Source organism: Eublepharis macularius, chromosome 11 (genome assembly GCF_028583425.1).
Source record: "Eublepharis macularius isolate TG4126 chromosome 11, MPM_Emac_v1.0, whole genome shotgun sequence".
Lineage (NCBI taxonomy): Eukaryota > Metazoa > Chordata > Lepidosauria > Squamata > Eublepharidae > Eublepharis > Eublepharis macularius.
This window is the reverse complement of record NC_072800.1, coordinates 46,382,611-46,401,367: the sequence shown is the minus strand read 5'-3', so window position 1 is coordinate 46,401,367 and position 18,757 is coordinate 46,382,611. Positions and strand designations below refer to the sequence as shown.

At 45.3% G+C, this 18,757-nt stretch overlaps 1 protein-coding gene across 1 annotated transcript in view; it reads right to left on the bottom strand.

Annotated features, from left to right (window-relative positions):
- ANKRD28 (ankyrin repeat domain 28) overlaps nt 1–17,913 on the bottom strand; it is a 152,780-nt gene extending 134,867 nt beyond the window's left edge. Inside the window, exon 1 of the mRNA XM_054991232.1 lies at nt 17,822–17,913. Within this exon, the coding sequence (XP_054847207.1) occupies nt 17,822–17,848 (27 nt within the window). The 5' untranslated portion in view covers nt 17,849–17,913. The remainder of the gene's footprint in view (nt 1–17,821) is intronic.
- Between the last annotated feature and the right edge of the window lie 844 nt (nt 17,914–18,757).

Sequence of the window (18,757 nt, the reverse complement as noted above, 5' to 3'; positions counted from 1 at the left end):
ATCACCCCGTCGATTTCCTGGGAGAGCACGGCTCCGAGCCCAGTGTCAGAGGCATTGGTATGGACGACGAAAGGCTCGTTGAAGTTGGGATTGTGGAGGACTGGGGCACTGGACAGGGCCATCCGGAGCATCCGGAAGGCCTCGTCGGCCGGCGCCGTCCAGGTGAGCTTGGCAGGCAGTCCTTTCCGGAGGAGGTGTCAGGGGGCTGGCCCGTGATGCGAAGTTCGGGATCAACTTGCTGTAATATCCGACCAATCCCAGGAAGCGTCGGAGCTGCTTCTTGGTGGTCGGACGGGGACAGTCCTCCAGCGTAGCCACTTTCTCGGGGACCGGTCTCAGTACGCGTCGGCCGACTATGAACCCCAGGTATTTGACCTCTTGGAAGCCCACCCGGCTCTTCTGCGGGTTTGCCCGCAGGCCGGCGGCATCCAGAGCTTGCAGGACCTGGCGGAGGTGCTGCACGTGGGAGGGCCAGTCGGGGCTGAAGACGAGAATGTCGTCAATGTAGGCGACGGTAAATCCCTGGCACTGGGCTAATGCCGTGTCCACCAGCCGCTGGAAGGTGGCAGCCGCCCCGTGTAGCCCGAAGGGCATCATGCGAAATTGGAACAGCCCCTGGGGCGTGGCGAAGGCCGTCTTCTCCTTGTCACCCTCCGCCATGGGCACTTGCCAATAGCCCTTTGTCAGATCAAGGGCCGTTAGATACCGGGCGGTTCCCAGTTGATCGATGAGGGTTTCCGCTCGCGGCATGGGGTAGGCATCAAACTGCGCGATGCGGTTGACTTCCCGGAAGTCAATGCAGAAGCGGACGGACCCGTCGGGCTTCGGCACGAGCACCACAGGGCTTCTCCATAGGCTGCGTGAGGGCTCGATAACCCCCAGCTGGAGCATGTCAGCTACCTCACGGTCCACTTCATCCCACTGCTTCCGAGGCACAGGCCGCCAGGGTGCCTGTACCACCCGTCCCGGCAGGGTAGGTATGGCGTGGGTCACAGTCGTGGTGCACCCCGGGGTCCGCGAGAAGCTGTGGGGGAAGTCCCTCAGCAACTGTTCCACCTGCTCACGTTGCTCTGGGAGGAGCGCCGGGTCTAGCGTGGGGGCCTCTGGGGGGCCCCCCGGGGGGTCCAGGGCAGGTTTCCGTCGGCGGGTTCCAGGGGGTCGGTGGCGAGTTGACACGTCTGCGGCTCCCGCTCCTGCAACGCCTTGATGTCATTGACGTGCAGCCTCTTGGCTTGTCGCCGCGAGGGTCCCCACTGGACCAGATACGTCAGAGGCCCCAGCACCCGGGTGACTGTGAAGGGGCCCCTCCAGGGGTCCCCGACTTGTTGCGGGCCAAAGACTCGCCGGTTGACCAGGACCTTGTCACCCTCCTGGAAGGTGCGTAGCTGGGCTCCCCGGTCATAACGCTCCTTCTGGGCCTCCTGGGCCTCAGCCAGGTTGCGTTGAGCCGTCTCCCGGGCGAGCTGGAGGCGCTCCCTCAGCTCCCGCACGTAGTCCAGAGCCGCTGTTGCGGGGTCGTCTCGGGGGGTTGCCCATTGCTCTTCGACCACCCCCAGGATACCTCGTGGCCGCCGGCCGTACAACAGCTCGAAGGGGGCATAGCCGGTGGATGCCTGAGGGGTCTCCCGTAGGGCAAAGAGGAGGGGATTGACCAGGACGTCCCACTGGTTCGGCTTGTCCCGCGCCAGCTTCCGCAACATGGCTTTGATGGTCTGGTTGAGGCGTTCCACCAAGCCGTCTGTCTGCGGGTGATAGATGGACGTAAAGATCTGGCGAATGCCTAGGGTTGAGCAAAGCTGACGCGTCAAGGAGGCCGTGAAGGGTGTCCCGCAGTCGGTGAGGATTTCCCGGGGCAACCCCACGTGGGCAAAGAACCGCATCAGTGCTCTAGCGATGCCGGCCGCCTGCATGGACCGCAGGGGAATCGCCTCGCCTCTGCTGCGGCCGCCGCTGCGTTGGGGCCGTCTGCCCCGGTGGCGCCTGCCCCGCCGGTCGTCCGGCCCGCCGGTTCGCCTCCTCCAGGGCGCTCCCTCCTGCCCGGGTCGTCGCTGCCGCGGCCTCCTCCGCGGCGCAGCAACGGCCTCCCGCCCAGCCGCCGAGCTGACTGCCACGCTCGTTCGCCGCCGCGCCTGCCCCGGCTGGGTGAGTTTCGGGGCCTGTGGGGCCGGGGGGGTGGCGGTGAGGAGGGAGGGGAGGCTCATCCCCGGACATCTATTTGCCCAAAACTCTCGCAACTAACGGAACTGGAGGGAACATATAATGTAACCTGTGGGTACATACAAACTGGAAAGCATCCCCAATAGTCCAGGGGTCACTCCCTGCCCTCGAACAAAACATCCGAGCCTTGGCATTTTTCGCCGTGGCAAACATATCCATCTCTGGCGTACCCCACATCTGAAAAATTGGACCAATGTACTTTTCGTTTAGTGCCCACTCGTGGTCCAACACTAGTACCCTGCTGAGCACATCTGCTCAAGCATTGCTGGTTCCTGCTATGTGTATAGCCTTGATTGTTACACCATTCAGGATCGCCCATCGCCAGACAAGCATTGCTTCTTTGCAGAGAGTCAGAGATGCAGTACCACCTTGTTGATTTACATAATACATTGCAGTCATGTTGTCTGTCTGCACCAACACATGACGATTTCGAAGGAGAGCTGCAAAGGACACAAGTGCAAAACATATTGCTCTTAATTCTAATACACTGATATGTAATCGTTGCTCTCCTCCCAACCATATGCCTTGAACAAACGATGTTCCACAGTGAGCACCCCAGCCCTGAAGTGATGCATCAGTAGTTACAGTAATGTCTGGATGCATATATCCAAACCAGTTCCCTCTAAACAAATTGTCATCCTGAAGCCACCAAGTAAGCGGTCTAACTACCCTCCTAGGCACAGATAACCTTAAATAAGGGGAATGTATAGATGGATTATATTTGCGAACAAACCAATTCTGGAGTGCACGCATCTGAAGCCTAGCAAATGGCATGACTGAAGTTGTGGATGCCATATGCCCCAATAAACATTGAATATTCCGCACTGTCTGGAAACGATTCCTCTGTAAGACAGAGATCAAGAAAGAACCGAGAGAAAAAAACTCTCTCAACCTCATCATATAACACCTCTTCAATGGCAACCTTAGCTAACAGGGAGACAATCTCAGCCTCCACTTCCACCAGAGTATTATTTACAGCCATCTGTGGTGTAATACAAACAGGCAACTCAGCGAACTCCAACCCATAACCTTTATTAACAATAATTAAGACCCAAGAATCAGTTGTTATTGACTCCCATTCTGACAGGAAAGGTATCAATCTGTCAGAAAAGTTCAGGGCAGAGTTCGCTGCAACTCCTCAGAACTGCCTTGCAGAACCCTGAGGGTCTTTCTGGTGACTTGGAGTGGTCAATGGTCGAGGTTTGTATTGTTTGCGCCTTCCCGACTGCTGCGAAGCACTGTAATGCCGTTGAGACGGTGGAAGTGGTTGGTAATAGGGACGTTGCTGATATCTCCCGTAATACTGGTACAGGTTGTACCTTGCAGAGTATCTGTGTTTATAGCTAGACTTGTCAGCCGAAGTAACTCCCAAGGACCTGGCTGTCTGCCTATTCTCCTTCTTCAGTGTGTCATCCGTGGTACTTGAGAAGAGGAGGTCTCCTTCAAATGGCAGGTTCTCTATTTTGGTTCTAGTCTCCACGGGTAGGGCCGTAGAACGCAGCCAGGAGTGTCTTCTCATAAGTACTGCTCCAGTCATGCCCCGAGCAGAAGTATCCGCAGCATGGCTCCCTGCATTCATTTGCTGCTTAGAAAGGCAGATAGCCTCCATCTGCAAAAGCAACACTACAGCCTTCTTGTCTTCTGGAATATCAGAGATATAAGAAGACAATTTTTCCCACAGATAAAGTTGATATCCTGCCATGATAGTTTGATAATGGCAATCCGAAGATGCAACGCAGCGACAGAATACTGACACCTGTCCAAACCATCCAGTTTCCTTCCCTCCTTATCCGGAGGAGCTGAAAGAGAACCAGACTTGCAGTGTTGAATCTCCTCTGCCACCAGAGATGAAGGAGGTGGATGCTTTATCAACGCCTACTATGTACCTTGCTTGATTTTATACATTTGCTCTATTCATTTTGATGTAGCAGGTAGTTCAGCAGGCACCTTCCAAACCTTCTCCATTATCTCTTCAATGCCCTCTAACATTGGGAAGCCAACTAAAGCTGGTGAGTCCCTGTAAATGCGGCAGAGTAGTTTGTCCTTTGTCTTAGGTGTAGCAAAGGACATATCTAATTCCAACGCTTTCGCCATACGTGCCATTTGCTCTGCATATAAGCGTAGGTCTTCGAAGGGGGAGCCTGCACCTGGGCCCACATTGTCATCCGGGGACGGATCCGACAACAACTCCGATCCAAACTCCAGATGCTCCATCTCAACTTCCTCAATGTCAGAAGCAGGGGATGATAAAATATCCTCTGGAAAAGATGGTGGCAACCACCCTTGCCCCCTCAATGTCGACGGTCTCGGATCCAGCCGTTCATAGTCTGAAAGTGCTCCCTTCCATTAACAGTGGTATGGAGCCGGGATACAGCAAGCATGATGGTGCTGTATAGCGAGAGACTGTCTCGGTTCCGTAGCCTCCTTATCCGTTGAATCATACCTGCCTCGATGGGACAGGGCCGGCAATGTACACCTCGAAGACCGACCTCGGATCCGATGTGCGGATGGGTCTCCCGAGTCCGGATCCGTAGGAGGCGACTGAACGATCTCGGTTCCAGACGTAGTATCACCTGGCGGTTTAGCAGGGGGAACCACACTCGGACCCAGCAATTCACCCTCCAAGAGGGATTGATCGGGTGAATTCAGATGAGAAGGCGTACGTGGAGAAACCACCACATCATCATTAGATTCAGACCGTGAGGAACGAGAGTGGTGTTTAGAACTCGACGCTGAACGATGCTTTGACTTCTTTGGCTTTTTTGGTGGAGGCTCTGAAGCCGCTCTCAGATCCAATGACCTCTTCGAGCTAGATTTCCGACCAGTCAGATCCGATCTCGGAGTCTACCTCCCCACTGGATCTGATCTCAGAGTCGATTTCGTCGACACCGCTGAACCTGCTCTAGAATGGTCGTCAGTTGAACTTGCACGAGCCACTTTCTGGACTGGCAGAGGTGCTGACTCTTTTGCCAAAGGTGGTTGAGGCACTTTTCCACCATCTAACACCCTCTGCCACAAGGAAGCTCTCAAATGCTGGGCTCTCTCCTGTCTAGCCTTCGAGGAAACTTCTGGCAGATCTTGCAAGCAGGCACATTGTGCCCCTCTCCAAGGCAGAACAAACATAAATCATGACCATCAGTATAAGTCATCTTCGTATTACACTGCGTACAGTGCTTAAAGAGGGCCTTTGAAGTCATCCTAAGGGGCAGAGAAAACGCGTCGTCAAATGGGCAAAGTCAATACACACCAAGGTTGAAGACAGAGTCCAAATTGGTAGGCAAAGATTTGTAAACCACAAACAATCCAAGTCCAGAGCCAGATTTCAGTCAGTTTGCTATCAAGCACGGCGTTAAGAAGCGGACGTCCTTCTTCTAGTGGCGGCAAGAAGAGAACTGAGGGAAGGGGCCGTTGCTCGCCGTTAGGGCACGTGACCATTTGGGCGGGAAACGGCTGCTATAGGCTCGTGAGCAACGGCCCCTTTGGAGCTCAAAAAAGCGGTGAAGAATGCGCCTGCACAGTCCCATGTGAGGAGGCACAGAAGATCGACAAAACTAGCTTACATTATGTACAGACAAAATGAGGTGAAAAGGCAGCAAAAAGACCAAACTATTTAATTGTTTTTAAGATGTGGTTTTACTTTGTATGTAGTTAATTTGTTAGCTGCCTTGGTGGCCTTTATGAGAGCAAAAACATGGGGTATAAATTTTGTAAATAAAGTTCTGCTCGTATCTCTTTCAAGCAACACTTCATGAATCAGATTAGCTGATACATTTGGTTTTAGCTGTATATGATTTATTCATTGTCAAAAGCCACACTTAACATGAAATGCAGCAAAAGTAATTTGTTATCATAACTTAATTCAGTACTCAGCCATTTCTTTTGTATCTTTTTCAGTATACTTTTAAGCCACTATGTCATTTCCCCTAATTGGATCAAAGGCTGGTTTTAAAATACTATTTAAAATTCCTACCCCCTCAAGGGTTACACCAAACAAAATGCATCTACTACATACAATTAATAGACTGTTGGTAATTTCTTACTGTCAAATATAACTAAATACAATTTAAATTAACAATGATACAATATTGTCCAAAGCAAAGAGTGTCCCAACCTATCACTAAACTGCTTGAATCAGAAAGAACCTGGAAAATTACAATGAATAGTGAATGAATGAATAGTGTCCCCAGGAGTACTCCAGCTATTTATAATTTCAGGGCCTACCTATGAGCCTCCAAATCTCCTATTACTTTGCAGATGTTGCTGCTGCAGCCAGTGCAACTATGCAGTGAGGCTCTTAACTCTCTCTCTCTTAAGATGTACAATGTCATCTGAGGTTTCAAGGTGCATCCTGGGAAACACATCCACAAGCGTGCCTGTTATCTTTATGTCAAGCATCCCATATACTACATTCCCCAGGATGTATCTGAGACACTGTCTCAGGTGCCAAAAGAGGACAAAAAAGGGAGAAAGGGTTGGGGGGGGAGCTATCTACCCATCTCCACAGGAAAATAAGGAATGGGGAGGAATTCTGGCTCAGAACAATTACAGGCTATAATGCTACATGCTTATCTTCACTGCACTGAAGCTCGTGCAAAATGAACCTCAACATATCACCCATAGGAATTTAAACCATCACCAAAGCATATTAGTGCCAAAAATCATATCACTGCACTTTAAAAAGTAATAAGGAACTCTGTCCTTTTTCAGTAAAGAAAAGACCAAAGACTTTTCATTTCATCGGGACCACCATGGTGATATCCTTTACCTTCACCTTTCCTGGTACAGCTCTTTTGGCCATAGCCTTAAGCCTGATCCTCCGTTAACAAAGAAAGAAAGAAAGAAAGAAAGATGGGAATACTAAAACTACTATTACCCATACAGTGATAAAAGAATCTCACTCTAGTCACAAACATTTCCTAATTTACGCTGGATTACTAAAAGGTAAGATGCCAGTGACCTGGTCTTGGTGATATCAAAAGTTCTTGGAATAAATGCATGACTTTTACTACTTAACCTAGCAAGAATAAAATTCAGAAAGTTCCCTCACTGCCAGAAAGCAACTTAGATATCTGAATCAAGATATTCTGACAACACAAGCTGCCACATCCAGAGGAGCCTAGTTAATGGAACCCAGAGATGTAATACATGGGAAACTCACAGGAGTAGAGTTTGTTTCGGTTGAATAGCTGCATTAATCTGCAGCAACAGAACAAAATCCGAGTTCGGTAGCACCTTAAAGACCAAGCAAAAATTTCCAGGATATATGTAAACTTTCATGAGCTAAAGCTCAGTTTGTCAGATACAAATGAGAATTAAGATCCCTCAGCCCTTATATCCAGGTCAGAAGGTGGGAGAAGTGTTACAAAGAAGGGCCAGTTGTAGTAAGGATGCAAAGGTACAATGCAAAAATGTAAGAGTTGGAAATGCAGACAATTGACATTTATAATAGAATAGAGAGCTGCTGTAGCATAGCAGGTAAGTGGTTGGACTGCAAATCAGCACTCTGCTAGTTCAATAGTTTAGACGAACTTCAAAGGGACATTACAGTCTCTGCTAGACTGTATCTGTCTAGAAGAGTGCTAGATTAATCTGTTCTCTCTCTCTCTTCTAGACTAATCTGTCTAGAAGAGTGGTATATAAGCAGAGTTGTTGTTCTTATTAACAGGTTCAGGACAATGGACCTCCAGGGCTGAATAGGGACACAAATTTTTTATAATAATAACATTAACAGTGTGCTGGACAGATTAGTGCCAGACTCGGAGCAATGGACAAAGTCAATGTTGTTATTATCTCCACAATCCCATACTCCACTAGGCTTTGTGCCTGTGGTCTGAGGGAGGTAGAAAGTACTGAACACATTCTTCTGTATTGTCTATTTTATTGTGATATCCGTGCCATGTATTTAGAACCTCTTCTGCAAAATCATGAAGGACAATCTGATGTCAGTAAGATTTTCCTCCTATTATTCACCCAAAACCATGAGGCTACTGAGTCTGTGGCTAAATTCCTCTGTCGCGCATCCAAGAGGAGAAGATTGGTTTAAATGTTCAGGTAATGGTGGTCTTGTCTTCCTGCTGACTGTGCATATTCACATTGTTATGCCAATAAAGGTATTCTTAAATGAAATGAATTATCTCCACAATAGAGCTGAGCTGGGGCTGAGAAGAGTGGCTTACCCAAGGCTACCTGAAGAGATCATGGCAATAATGGGAGATGAACTAGCAGAGTGCTGATTCGCAGCCGAACCACTTAACCACTGTGCTACAGCAGCTCTAGTTCTGTAATCTCCCTTTGAAGTTTCTCTAAACTGTCACTCTTGGGTCAGTAATATAATGTCTGGATGAGACAGCAGTAGAAAAATCCATTGTGTCTGATGGCCTCTAGCAATAGAAAACTTCAGCCATTCCAGAAGTCATCTTATTGCTAATTTCCCAGGCACCAACAAATCCCAAGGCTTCCCTTTCAGAAAAAACTATTCATCAGTTGCTGTCATTTCAGGCATACAGTCACTCTTCTCAGGTTCCTCTGACCCCTGCATTTCTGACTTCTAATCATACTATCAACACAATTATTACCAAAGCATTGGGATGAATGGTGTTAAATGGGAGTTAACAACTTTATCAATACTCCACCTGACTGCTACCATGTAGCAATAATCTCATGAATAATTTGTGCTAACAAAAACACAACACTAGTTAATGTAAACTAGAAAACAGCGTTTACCACTGCTAGTGTTCACTAACAGTCAGTTCAGTTGTACCTGCAGAGATGTAGCTGTCACCAAAAAAAAATCACTTGCACATAATTAGGGCTCCCCATAGCTGTAGGAATATTTGAATCAGCCTCCCATATCAGCCCCCAACTTGCATATGTGGATATTCAAACCAGCACTGCCAGCCCCCAGAGGCTGGAATCGCAATTATCACACAATGCACCAAACATGTTTCTACAACTGAAAAGGATCCTAACTAGATGAACATAATCTTTGGCGACAATCATACCACTGGATTAGTCTTTAATGTACAAACTGGTAACATTGGTTAGCTATGCAAAGGAGGTCTTATTGGAAATTATTGAAACTGTTATTAACCTGTTATGTTTATGTTACAGTTTAGCTTTTATTTACACCAGTGGTCCCCAACATGGTGCCCACCAACACCTTTCCTGGCACCCACCAAGTGTTTTACAAAAAGGGTGGCCAGGTGGACCTTCTGCCCAGGAGGGAGTCTAATTAGACATTGGATATTCAATTGGCAGTGTAGATTAAAATAATGTTTCAGCAACAGCTGCCACCAGTGTTGGTTTTATTCTCTCTAACTCTTCTTTCCCAGCATATTTTTAAATTACCCCTCTTATCCCATGCAGTTGGGTTTCCTCTATATGTGAGGCTGTACCTCCTATGGCAGCCATTTTGTGGTTGCACTAACCACCCCATGTCAGAATTCCAAAGGTGCCCAGAGGCTCCAAAAGGCTAGGGGGCCCTGATTTAGATTATCTCAGTCCTGCTTTGGCTTTATCTTTTGTTATTTTGTTTTATATCTGTCTGGTCTGATCTTATTTGTAATCCACCTTGAACTAGTGACGAGAACAAGGAACTCACCACCTCAGTGAACACAAGTCCAAACATTTTATTTATTCTGTAAATGTTATGCTTTTTCTGCTCTCATAAGGACCACCATAGTGACTAATAAATTAAAATATGCTAACAAAATCACATTTTAAAAGCCATTAAAACACATAGAACACATCAAATGCCTAAAAATACAAAAACAAAACATACTGTAATAGTAAAAACAGTAACAGTAAAAGCAACATTTTCTACATAAACATGTTTTGATATTTGATTTCCAAAAGTAACTTCATGGATTTGTTATTGTTCCAAACAGCAATCATCAAGGGTTCTATTGCTAAAACAAAAATCTGACAAATTTCCCTATAAAAAAGAACTTTTTGGAAACATCACCATTAACAATCACTCTTGCTGATGGGTGGTCATACATGAGTGTATTACCATTTTTCAATATACCCCAAGATAAAAGGCCTCTAGTAGTGCTGACGCTGCTGTTCCATCCTGTCAAAAGCCTTTTCATCACTGGGAACAGTCACCACCATCTCGTTTACAGCGCTTTATGTTCAGCACCATCTTAACATTCACTGACGTGTTTTCAAAGTAAAACCTTTTGATCTTATTCAGGCTCTAAGCAATTACAGACTACCAGATTTTACAATCAGTATTGAATAAAGAAATTGGCCCATATGAACTCAACTATGAAGGGTCCTTCGCTGATTTAAGGATCAAATTATTTTGGCTTCTCCGTGATATTTGTAATTGTTGTAAAGAAACAGTTTCATTTATAACTACAGCTACAGATTATTTAAGCTTATCTCTAAAGACTTTGTAAATAAATCTAAATAATTTTAATACTGTTAATCATTAAAGCTAAAGCACTGACCCTTTCAAGATTTTATACTATAGAACTTGAAGCACAATCCTTTACAAAGTTAAACTCTTCTAAGTCCATTGAAGTCAGTGGACTCAAGAGAGTATAATTCTGATCAGGATTGTACCATTAGGATGGTTTTATCACTTCTAAGACTAACTTTTAAGACTAGAGATGCAAAGACTGGAAAAGACGGCTTTTTCATTATGACTTTTTTTTCAATTTTTCAAACAGAAGAGTTGGGAAATTTTGGACATTCAAAAAACCTACATCCTATTTCCATTAAATCCAGTTTTGCCATTATCTTAAATTCTACAGTTAAATCAAAATTATGTATTAATGCACATATATTGGCTTGCAACAGTTGGAAAGTAGTAATTAGTAGAAAAAGCAAGAATGCACTTTTGAAGCTGTTTTCCTAAACAGCATTACAATGCAGAAGAAAACAGGGATATATAATATCAAAGCAATTTGGGGCTTTGGTTGCCTTGAGACATTTGCCCACCAATGCTGAGCAGATATTCTATTAGGAAGAACAAGAATAGATCTTAAAGATTTAAACCAGTACTTCAGGAACAATGGTCTTACATCTTTTTAATATAATTTGTTTCAGTATACCCATTTTGACTTTTCTCACTGCAAACAATCCAAGTTCAAAAGTGTAAAGGACCTAATGCATGTTGTTAAATTAACTGTTCAGGTAAACATTGGCTATGACATATATGTCTGACAATTAGCCTAGGGTACAGAGTAGAAATTCACCACTGTGTCCAAAGTTTAGAAACACACACAAGTGAAAATAATTTCTAAGTAGAACCTTCTTTCTAAGTTTTGGAGAGTCCATTTTTCTTGTCAGTTTAAATACGTACCAGTTAGATATTTATGGTTAGATACTAGGCTAGGGAGCCTTGATTTAGACTATCACACTGTAGAATTGATAGTTCTGAATTTTAGAAGAATTCTAACAGTTGTCACTACAGAATCCTCTCTTTAAACACTGACAAGAAATAGTGAGGACGAAGAAGAGAGGTCTAGGTTGAGTTTCACATATTGATTTGAACTATTCAGCCAGTTCCTGTAGACTTCTATTGTTGGCAATAGTATGAGGATGAGCAATGTGCTATATGAACTCATTTCTCACAGCATAGGTTAGTACGATTTTATTATAGAGGTAAGGTATAAAGATTAGAGAATGCTTGTGATTTGAATCACTAGCTTATGTATTTCTCTTGGGTTACCAGGACACAAAAAGGTAAACATATATGAAGTTATAAATGTCCCTTCTGGTTATTTGCTGAGTTGGGAATTTCATTTTATAGCCCATTTCAGTTTGACAAACCTGAAATAGATGTTTCCCTTCTCTCATACTAACAGTACAACCTTGTGCAGAGTTGCTCTAATCTAAGCCTACTGAGATCAGTGGTCTTAAAATGGAGTAACTCTGCATAGGACTGTAGAAGAGATTATAATGGAACATGAAACCAACCAAGAAAAAAGAAAATGTGTTGGTCTGCTGTAGAACAGCAGGATTTCAGTCCAGGGGCACTTTAGGCACCAACAACATTTTCAGAGCGTAAGAGTTCAAGAGTCAGAGCTCCCTTCTTCAGATACAATCAAGAAAAAAATGCTATGCTTTTAGAAGACACTGGCTTCCACACTTCCAAACACATCTTCACATTAACCAAAACATAATTACTACTGAATAAATTATAAATGTGTGGATTGAGGATAAAATGTCAATTAATAAGCCCTCTGAAATTAAGTCTTTAATGCCAGAAGGCCTGCAGTGAGGGTGCCCAAATGCTGCTTTTGGAGAAAGCAATTCTCAAGTTGAGGAGCAGCCACAAAGAAGGTCTTTGTGTGGTCCAATAAAATGTACCTCGGACAACATTGGTTGATGCAACAATGTACCCTCTGATGATCTTAGACCATGGAAATGTATATATGGAAGAGGCCCTTCAAGTACTTTGGAGACAAAGCATTTAGGACTTTCTTAATCTGGGTCCTTTATTAACCAGTGGGAAAGACCAGTAATCTATCTTCCCATTTACTCATCAGGATGAAGAAAGGTAAGGAACAACCTATTAGAATGTTCTTCCATTTCCTTGCCTCTCTTCATTTATTGTATTTGTATACCATTGCTTTTACAGAATGTTATATGCCATTTAATGCATATCAATTAAACCTTGGGAGTCTGTGCCTTCCTACTGGTAAGCATTTTGACCCACAGGGATGATAAAGGGCCCAGACAACAATCTTTAAAGTTCAACATCATCCCTTTGTATTGATAAACTGGAAACTAATGTAGTCGATACAGAATTGGTTTCATAATCATTCTAGCAAGCTCCAGTTAGCATTTGGGCCTGATTGTGTAAGGATGCCAGGCACCTCTCAAGAGATTTTACTTCAGGAGTAAAAGTTCTTTATTGATAAGATGCCAGTATCATATACTTATGTCATCCTTGCTAGGACTGGCAGCTATAGACAAGTATCAGGTTCCCCAAGGCTACGTCTAATCCCACCCCCCTTTCTCCTAACAGTCCTCTAACTCTTGCAAGTAGGAAAACAGACTGTGTGATTCATGGACTTCTCAAAGTCAAGGAGAGATTACAACAGGAACAAACACCTCCTGTTCTCAGTTTCCCACCCTGGGTTCAAATAACAGAATCACCCCAACAGCATCAGCTTCGGCTGCCTGGCTCCAGCTGCAGGGGGTACTGAATATGACAGGTGATCCTGAGCACCTGACAGGTTGAAGCTTCCAGCCCCTCTTAAAAAGTACAGAACATTATAGTAATCCCAATATTGATTTTATAAGGGAATATGAGATAGTGGCCAGGTCTGTGGCAGAAAACCAGTCTAAGGTAATAAAGAACACTACTAGTCCCCTCTGCCACCAGGCTGTCCAAGGACTCCATGGACAGGGAAGAGAAAGTCTAGCCCCAGACTGCAAACCAGCTATTTCAGGGGAAGTACAACCACATCCAGAACAGGTTGCACACGTATTCACAGATCGATATTACATTATCCCTTTTGTTTAGATTAACTCAGTTTTTCCTCATCTTGTCCTTCACCACCTTCAGGCACTAATTAACCGCTTCTATCACCTATCTAGAATTAGGTGGAAGGAGTATCATCTGGACATGATCGTGGTTCACTCCAAAACTCCATATGATCTCTCCCAGCAGTTGCATGTAGATACTAAACAATATGGGGGACCAGATGGAACCTCCAGGAATCCAGAAAAATGATGGCTAAAGGACAGAAAATAACTGCCTTTCAGGGAGGATAAGAACCAACTCAACACTGTAGCACAGTGGTTAGGCTGTAAATCAGCACTGTGATGGTTTGAAACCCACTAATGCCATGAGCTCAGTAGGTGGCCCTGAGTCAGCCAGTCCTCTCAGCGCCAGCCCCCCAGCTGTATTGTGGAGATAATAACATCACTGACCATGTTCACCACTCTTGAGTAAGACACTAACCTGTCTAGAAGAGTGGTGTACAAGCACAGTTACTATTATTAACACTACCACCAAAACCTATACCTATTAAGTGATCCAGAAGTATATCATCAGTAGTATTAAAAGATGCAGAAGAACCAAAGGGGCACAATCACCCCATTGACATAAATCATTAAGGCAACTAATGTGTCCCATGCCCCAAAGTTTAAGTTGAAAAGAATCTAATTAAACAGCCTTGTATAGAAATACCTGGGATTGAAAAGCCACCACATTTTCCAGACTCATATTTAAGAATAGTAAATAAAATACTGGACTTTTCCACATGCTTTACTCACAGTGAGGGGTATTTGGTCCGCGAGGATCTGATCTGGGTTTGGGTTTCTGTAATTTCATACCTGAGGGAGTCAAACTGAAGTTGTGTTTGGTTATGTTTCCTGCACTTAAAAAAATGCCCCATTCTTGATATGGGCTTTCCAAAGGATGTTGACAACATCAGCATTTTCAGCAATATAGGCATCGCCTTTTTTGCACATATAATGTTATAATGTTTGAATATTAGAGGAGGTTATGCTGTTCCAGTTGAGATATTTCACATTTTTACCACTCACAGACTGAGTTTTGTGGTTGGACAATCCATATGTTCATACTGAGCCTATCAGGAACGATTGAGTGATTACACCAGAGAATCACACATGCCCTGTAAATGCCATAGTTAGAATCAAATGAGAAACGAAAGCTAAGAAATAGACAAGGCATATGTATGTTACAAAGCATATATCTTTCTACAGTTTAATTTTAATTTGGATAATAATTTGAGGGGGAAATGGACATAAAAATGGGACAAATCTTTTTGAAAAAATGTTTTTAAGAAAAATTTTGACCACAAAACAAAAAAACAGAGATCAATATACAAAATATCATCCTTCATAGCTTGTGTTTATGAGACTTTGCCAAAATACTTCATACTTTGTATGTACACACAACACAGTTTTTTCCTTAAAAAAAGGAAAACTGAAGGGAAAGAAAGAGGGAGAAAAGGATGTGGGATTTGACAGCTGCAGTTCAACCAACCTGTGTGCAGGGAAATAAGGGGGGTGAAAACCCAGTCCAGAGCTTGCACCAAAGAAAAAATTCTGTAAATCAAAAGAAGTGCCATAATTCTCCTTTTAAAAAAAGCATTAGGGCTCAGGAAAAAAAGCCAAAACAAAAAACCTAATAAAAACTGATCTACAGCAGATACAGCCTTTTACCATTCAGTACTGGGAAAAGTCTACTTAATGAGAAATCAAAAACAACTCAGGACTGTTTCTCAAGATATTTAAAAACAGTTCTGTGGTAAGAAGTATGAAACCCATGTGTTCAATCACATGTAATGAATAAACATGCCAGTTTCATTCTTTATATGGAGGAATGGCATACCGTGTTTATATGATGCTCTTTTATAAAGCTGCAATTCATAATCTGACAGTAGACATCCTAGTAAGAAATCACAATAGCAACAGTAGTATGTAATTTTATACAAAGTTGTTTACAAAGAAATGTAAAGATTTATTCTGAATAAGATTTCCCTTTTATTCAGTAAATCACCAATTTTAAAGTTATTCTCTACAGAAGTAAGTTGTTTTCAAGTGTCACTGGTATGCAAACAAGCAGTGACATCCAGTCTTTTTAAAATTCTAGGGACTAATGTTGCAATCCTAAAAACACTTACCTGGGAGTAAGCACCACTGAATAAAATGGGATTATTTCTGAATTAACATGCGTATGACTGCAATGTAAACTAATTCTATCCGGAAAAGTCTCTTCCATATGAGCAGATCACCACAGTGGAACTACTTCCTCTGCCAAATCTATGTATTTTCAGTGCTGTTATTATAATAATAATACCAAACAATGATCAATTTTAGATGATGCGAGTATAGGCTAATGCTGAGATGCAAGTAACATGGCATGAGGTTTCTTCATCTTATGATTTTATGCCTTTGTACAACAATGGCAAAGCTTTGCAAACAACAAGGTAAGAAACTGGAGAGAAGCATAGATCAACATCATTGCTATATGCCATCATCAGCAAGCAAAAAAAAAGTAAGAGCAAGATTCTCTCTGATAGAGAAGAGACAACAAGTCCAAATGATTGTAACAACTTTGAATCAGCAATGCAGCATTTAACATGTCATGGCCAGAAAGTGTTAAGAGAGAGATGCTATAAACGCATGATTGTGTCAGTTGATTAGCTCAGAAATGTTGTCAACATATCTAAACAAGTATCTGAATTAATATATAGATAGGGGGAGGGGAGCAATATTTCCCACTAGCAAAGTACCTTTTTAGAACACACTTTATAAAACTAAATGAATATTTTAGATGGCAGAGCACAGTTAAACTCTTTAAATGCCATAAAAAATTGATGATTCCCTCCTTCATGCCCTTTGTGAGTCCAAAATATTACAGTCATTCTACACAAAGAAACTACAAAAGCTGATACAGACTCTGTTGGATAACCAGAGGGCCAGTGTGGTTGCTCATGTTGAACTGGGAAGGTTGAAGAGTTGGATTCAAATCCGTAATAAGCCACAAAGCTCACACTCAATGAACTGATCACTATCTTCCAGTTATATATATTTGACAGGGCTGCCAGGACAATAAACTAAGGAAGGCCTAGGTAAAATCCCGCCATCCTGAGCTGTCTGATGGACAGCGCAACTAACACAATTAAAGTCTGTTCTACTAGAGTAATGATACTTGAAAAAGGCATCAAGCTCAAAAGAGTTAAAAGATGAGCATCATTTTATATAAAGCAGCCGCATGCCAGTCTGTTATTTGAGCCCCTTAGATACACAGATACACATATATAAACACCGTGCTAGAGAAATATAAAGAGAGTCTATGTCAACGTGAATAGAGACTGCAGCGGAGTGCCTGTTCTGTCCAAAGAGGTGGAGAGGGACTGAGCCTGGGGCCGCTGCCGGGTATGGCAAAAAGGGCACCGCTTTATGACCACATTGCGCAGCCCCCACTAAGTGAAGTACACGAGGTGCCAGGGGATCACCTCGCACCTACGCAGGGAGACAGGAAGGAAGGACGAGGCAGTGGCACGCACGGCGCGATCCTATGCGGAGTTACTGCACTCTAAAGGCCCACTGTTTCAATGGGCTAACGACCGGAATAATTCTGCTTAGGGCTGCAGTGTAAGGAAAGGGGGCGTGAGCCCAGAAGCGCGGGTCGGGGCCGGCCTGGAGCAGAGGCGCGCGCCGCAGGGGGAGGGACGCGGGGGGCGAGGGCTGCCTGCCACCTGTTAGGCCTGAACCACACGGCGTAACCTGGGAGAAGAGGAGGAGCTTCCAGAGGTGCCAGGAGGTGAGGCGCAGGGAGGAGGAGGGAGAAGAGCAAGAGCGGCCAACGCTCCCCGCCGTTTCCCTGGCGGGCGCGCTGCCTCACGCACAAGCACACCAGGGCGAGAGAGAGACGGGGCCGCCCTCCCGCCAGCGTCCCCCCCCCCCCCACACACACACCCGCCGCCACGCCTGAAGGCCATTCAGCAGGGCGAGGGGACGCGACAATCCCACCCGCCCCTTTCCCGCTGCCGCCATAGTGCCTCCTTCTCCCCCCGCGCCTGTCACCCTCACCTTCCCCCCCCCCCGCCAGACGTGCCTCCCAAGAAACGGTTGAAAGCAGGGGCGGGGCCGCCTCGGAGGAACCCACCTGCTCGCGCAGCTTGAGGAAAACCATGGCGAGGCCTCGCCGCCGCCACTCGCCCGCCCTCCACACGGGCCGCCGCCGCCGCCGCCTCCAACGACTCCTTCCCTCAGCAGCCCCGCCTCCTCCAGCGCCAGGGCCGATCGGCCCGTGAGCGGGCCACGCCCACCGCCCCGCCCCCTAGCAATGCCGCCGCTGTTCGGAGGCGCGCGCCGAGAAGCCGGGAAGGGGCGGGGGCGAGCGCTGCCTCTTTGCCCCGCCCATTCCCGTCTCTCCTCCCTCCGCCCCTCTCTCCCTTTGGCGGGTTGCTGGTTGAAGCAGCGCTCCAGCCCTTCGGAGTGCGGAAGGGGTTAAAACCAAAGGGAGAGAGAGAGAGCGCCGCGGAGATTGGGCGGGGCGGGGGCGACGGTGGAAAGTGACCTGTGATTGGTGGAAACGAGAATCGGTGAAGAAATGCTGGGAGGAGGGGAAAGCAGGGCTCTCAACGGACAGCTAAAGGTGGGAGTTGAATGTTACGGGGGTGGGTGGCATTTTAAGGGATCGCCGCAGTTTATTGCATCCCGCTTCCCTCAGCTAGCGCCTCTGCAAGGGAAAGAGAGAACGCGACACGTGCCACGATCAGTTGAGCGCTTAAAGACGCGTCTTGTGGATCGGTGCCAAACTTGGCTGCTTTCACGCGTGCTGAATGATCCACTTTCAGCGCACTTTGCAACTGGATTTTATTGTGTGGAATGGGAAAACTACTTGCAAACAATCGCTGAAGTCCATTGAAAGCACATTATTCGGCGTGTGTGAAAGCAGCTCCTGCCTTGACGCAAATATTTGCCCACTCTATACATCGACAGCTTCAACGGTTTAATATCTCATCCAATTCTTTGATTAATGCACGTTTTGCTTTTGGTTTAGATTTATCTGCTGTTGAAAACTGATCGATGTAGGTTG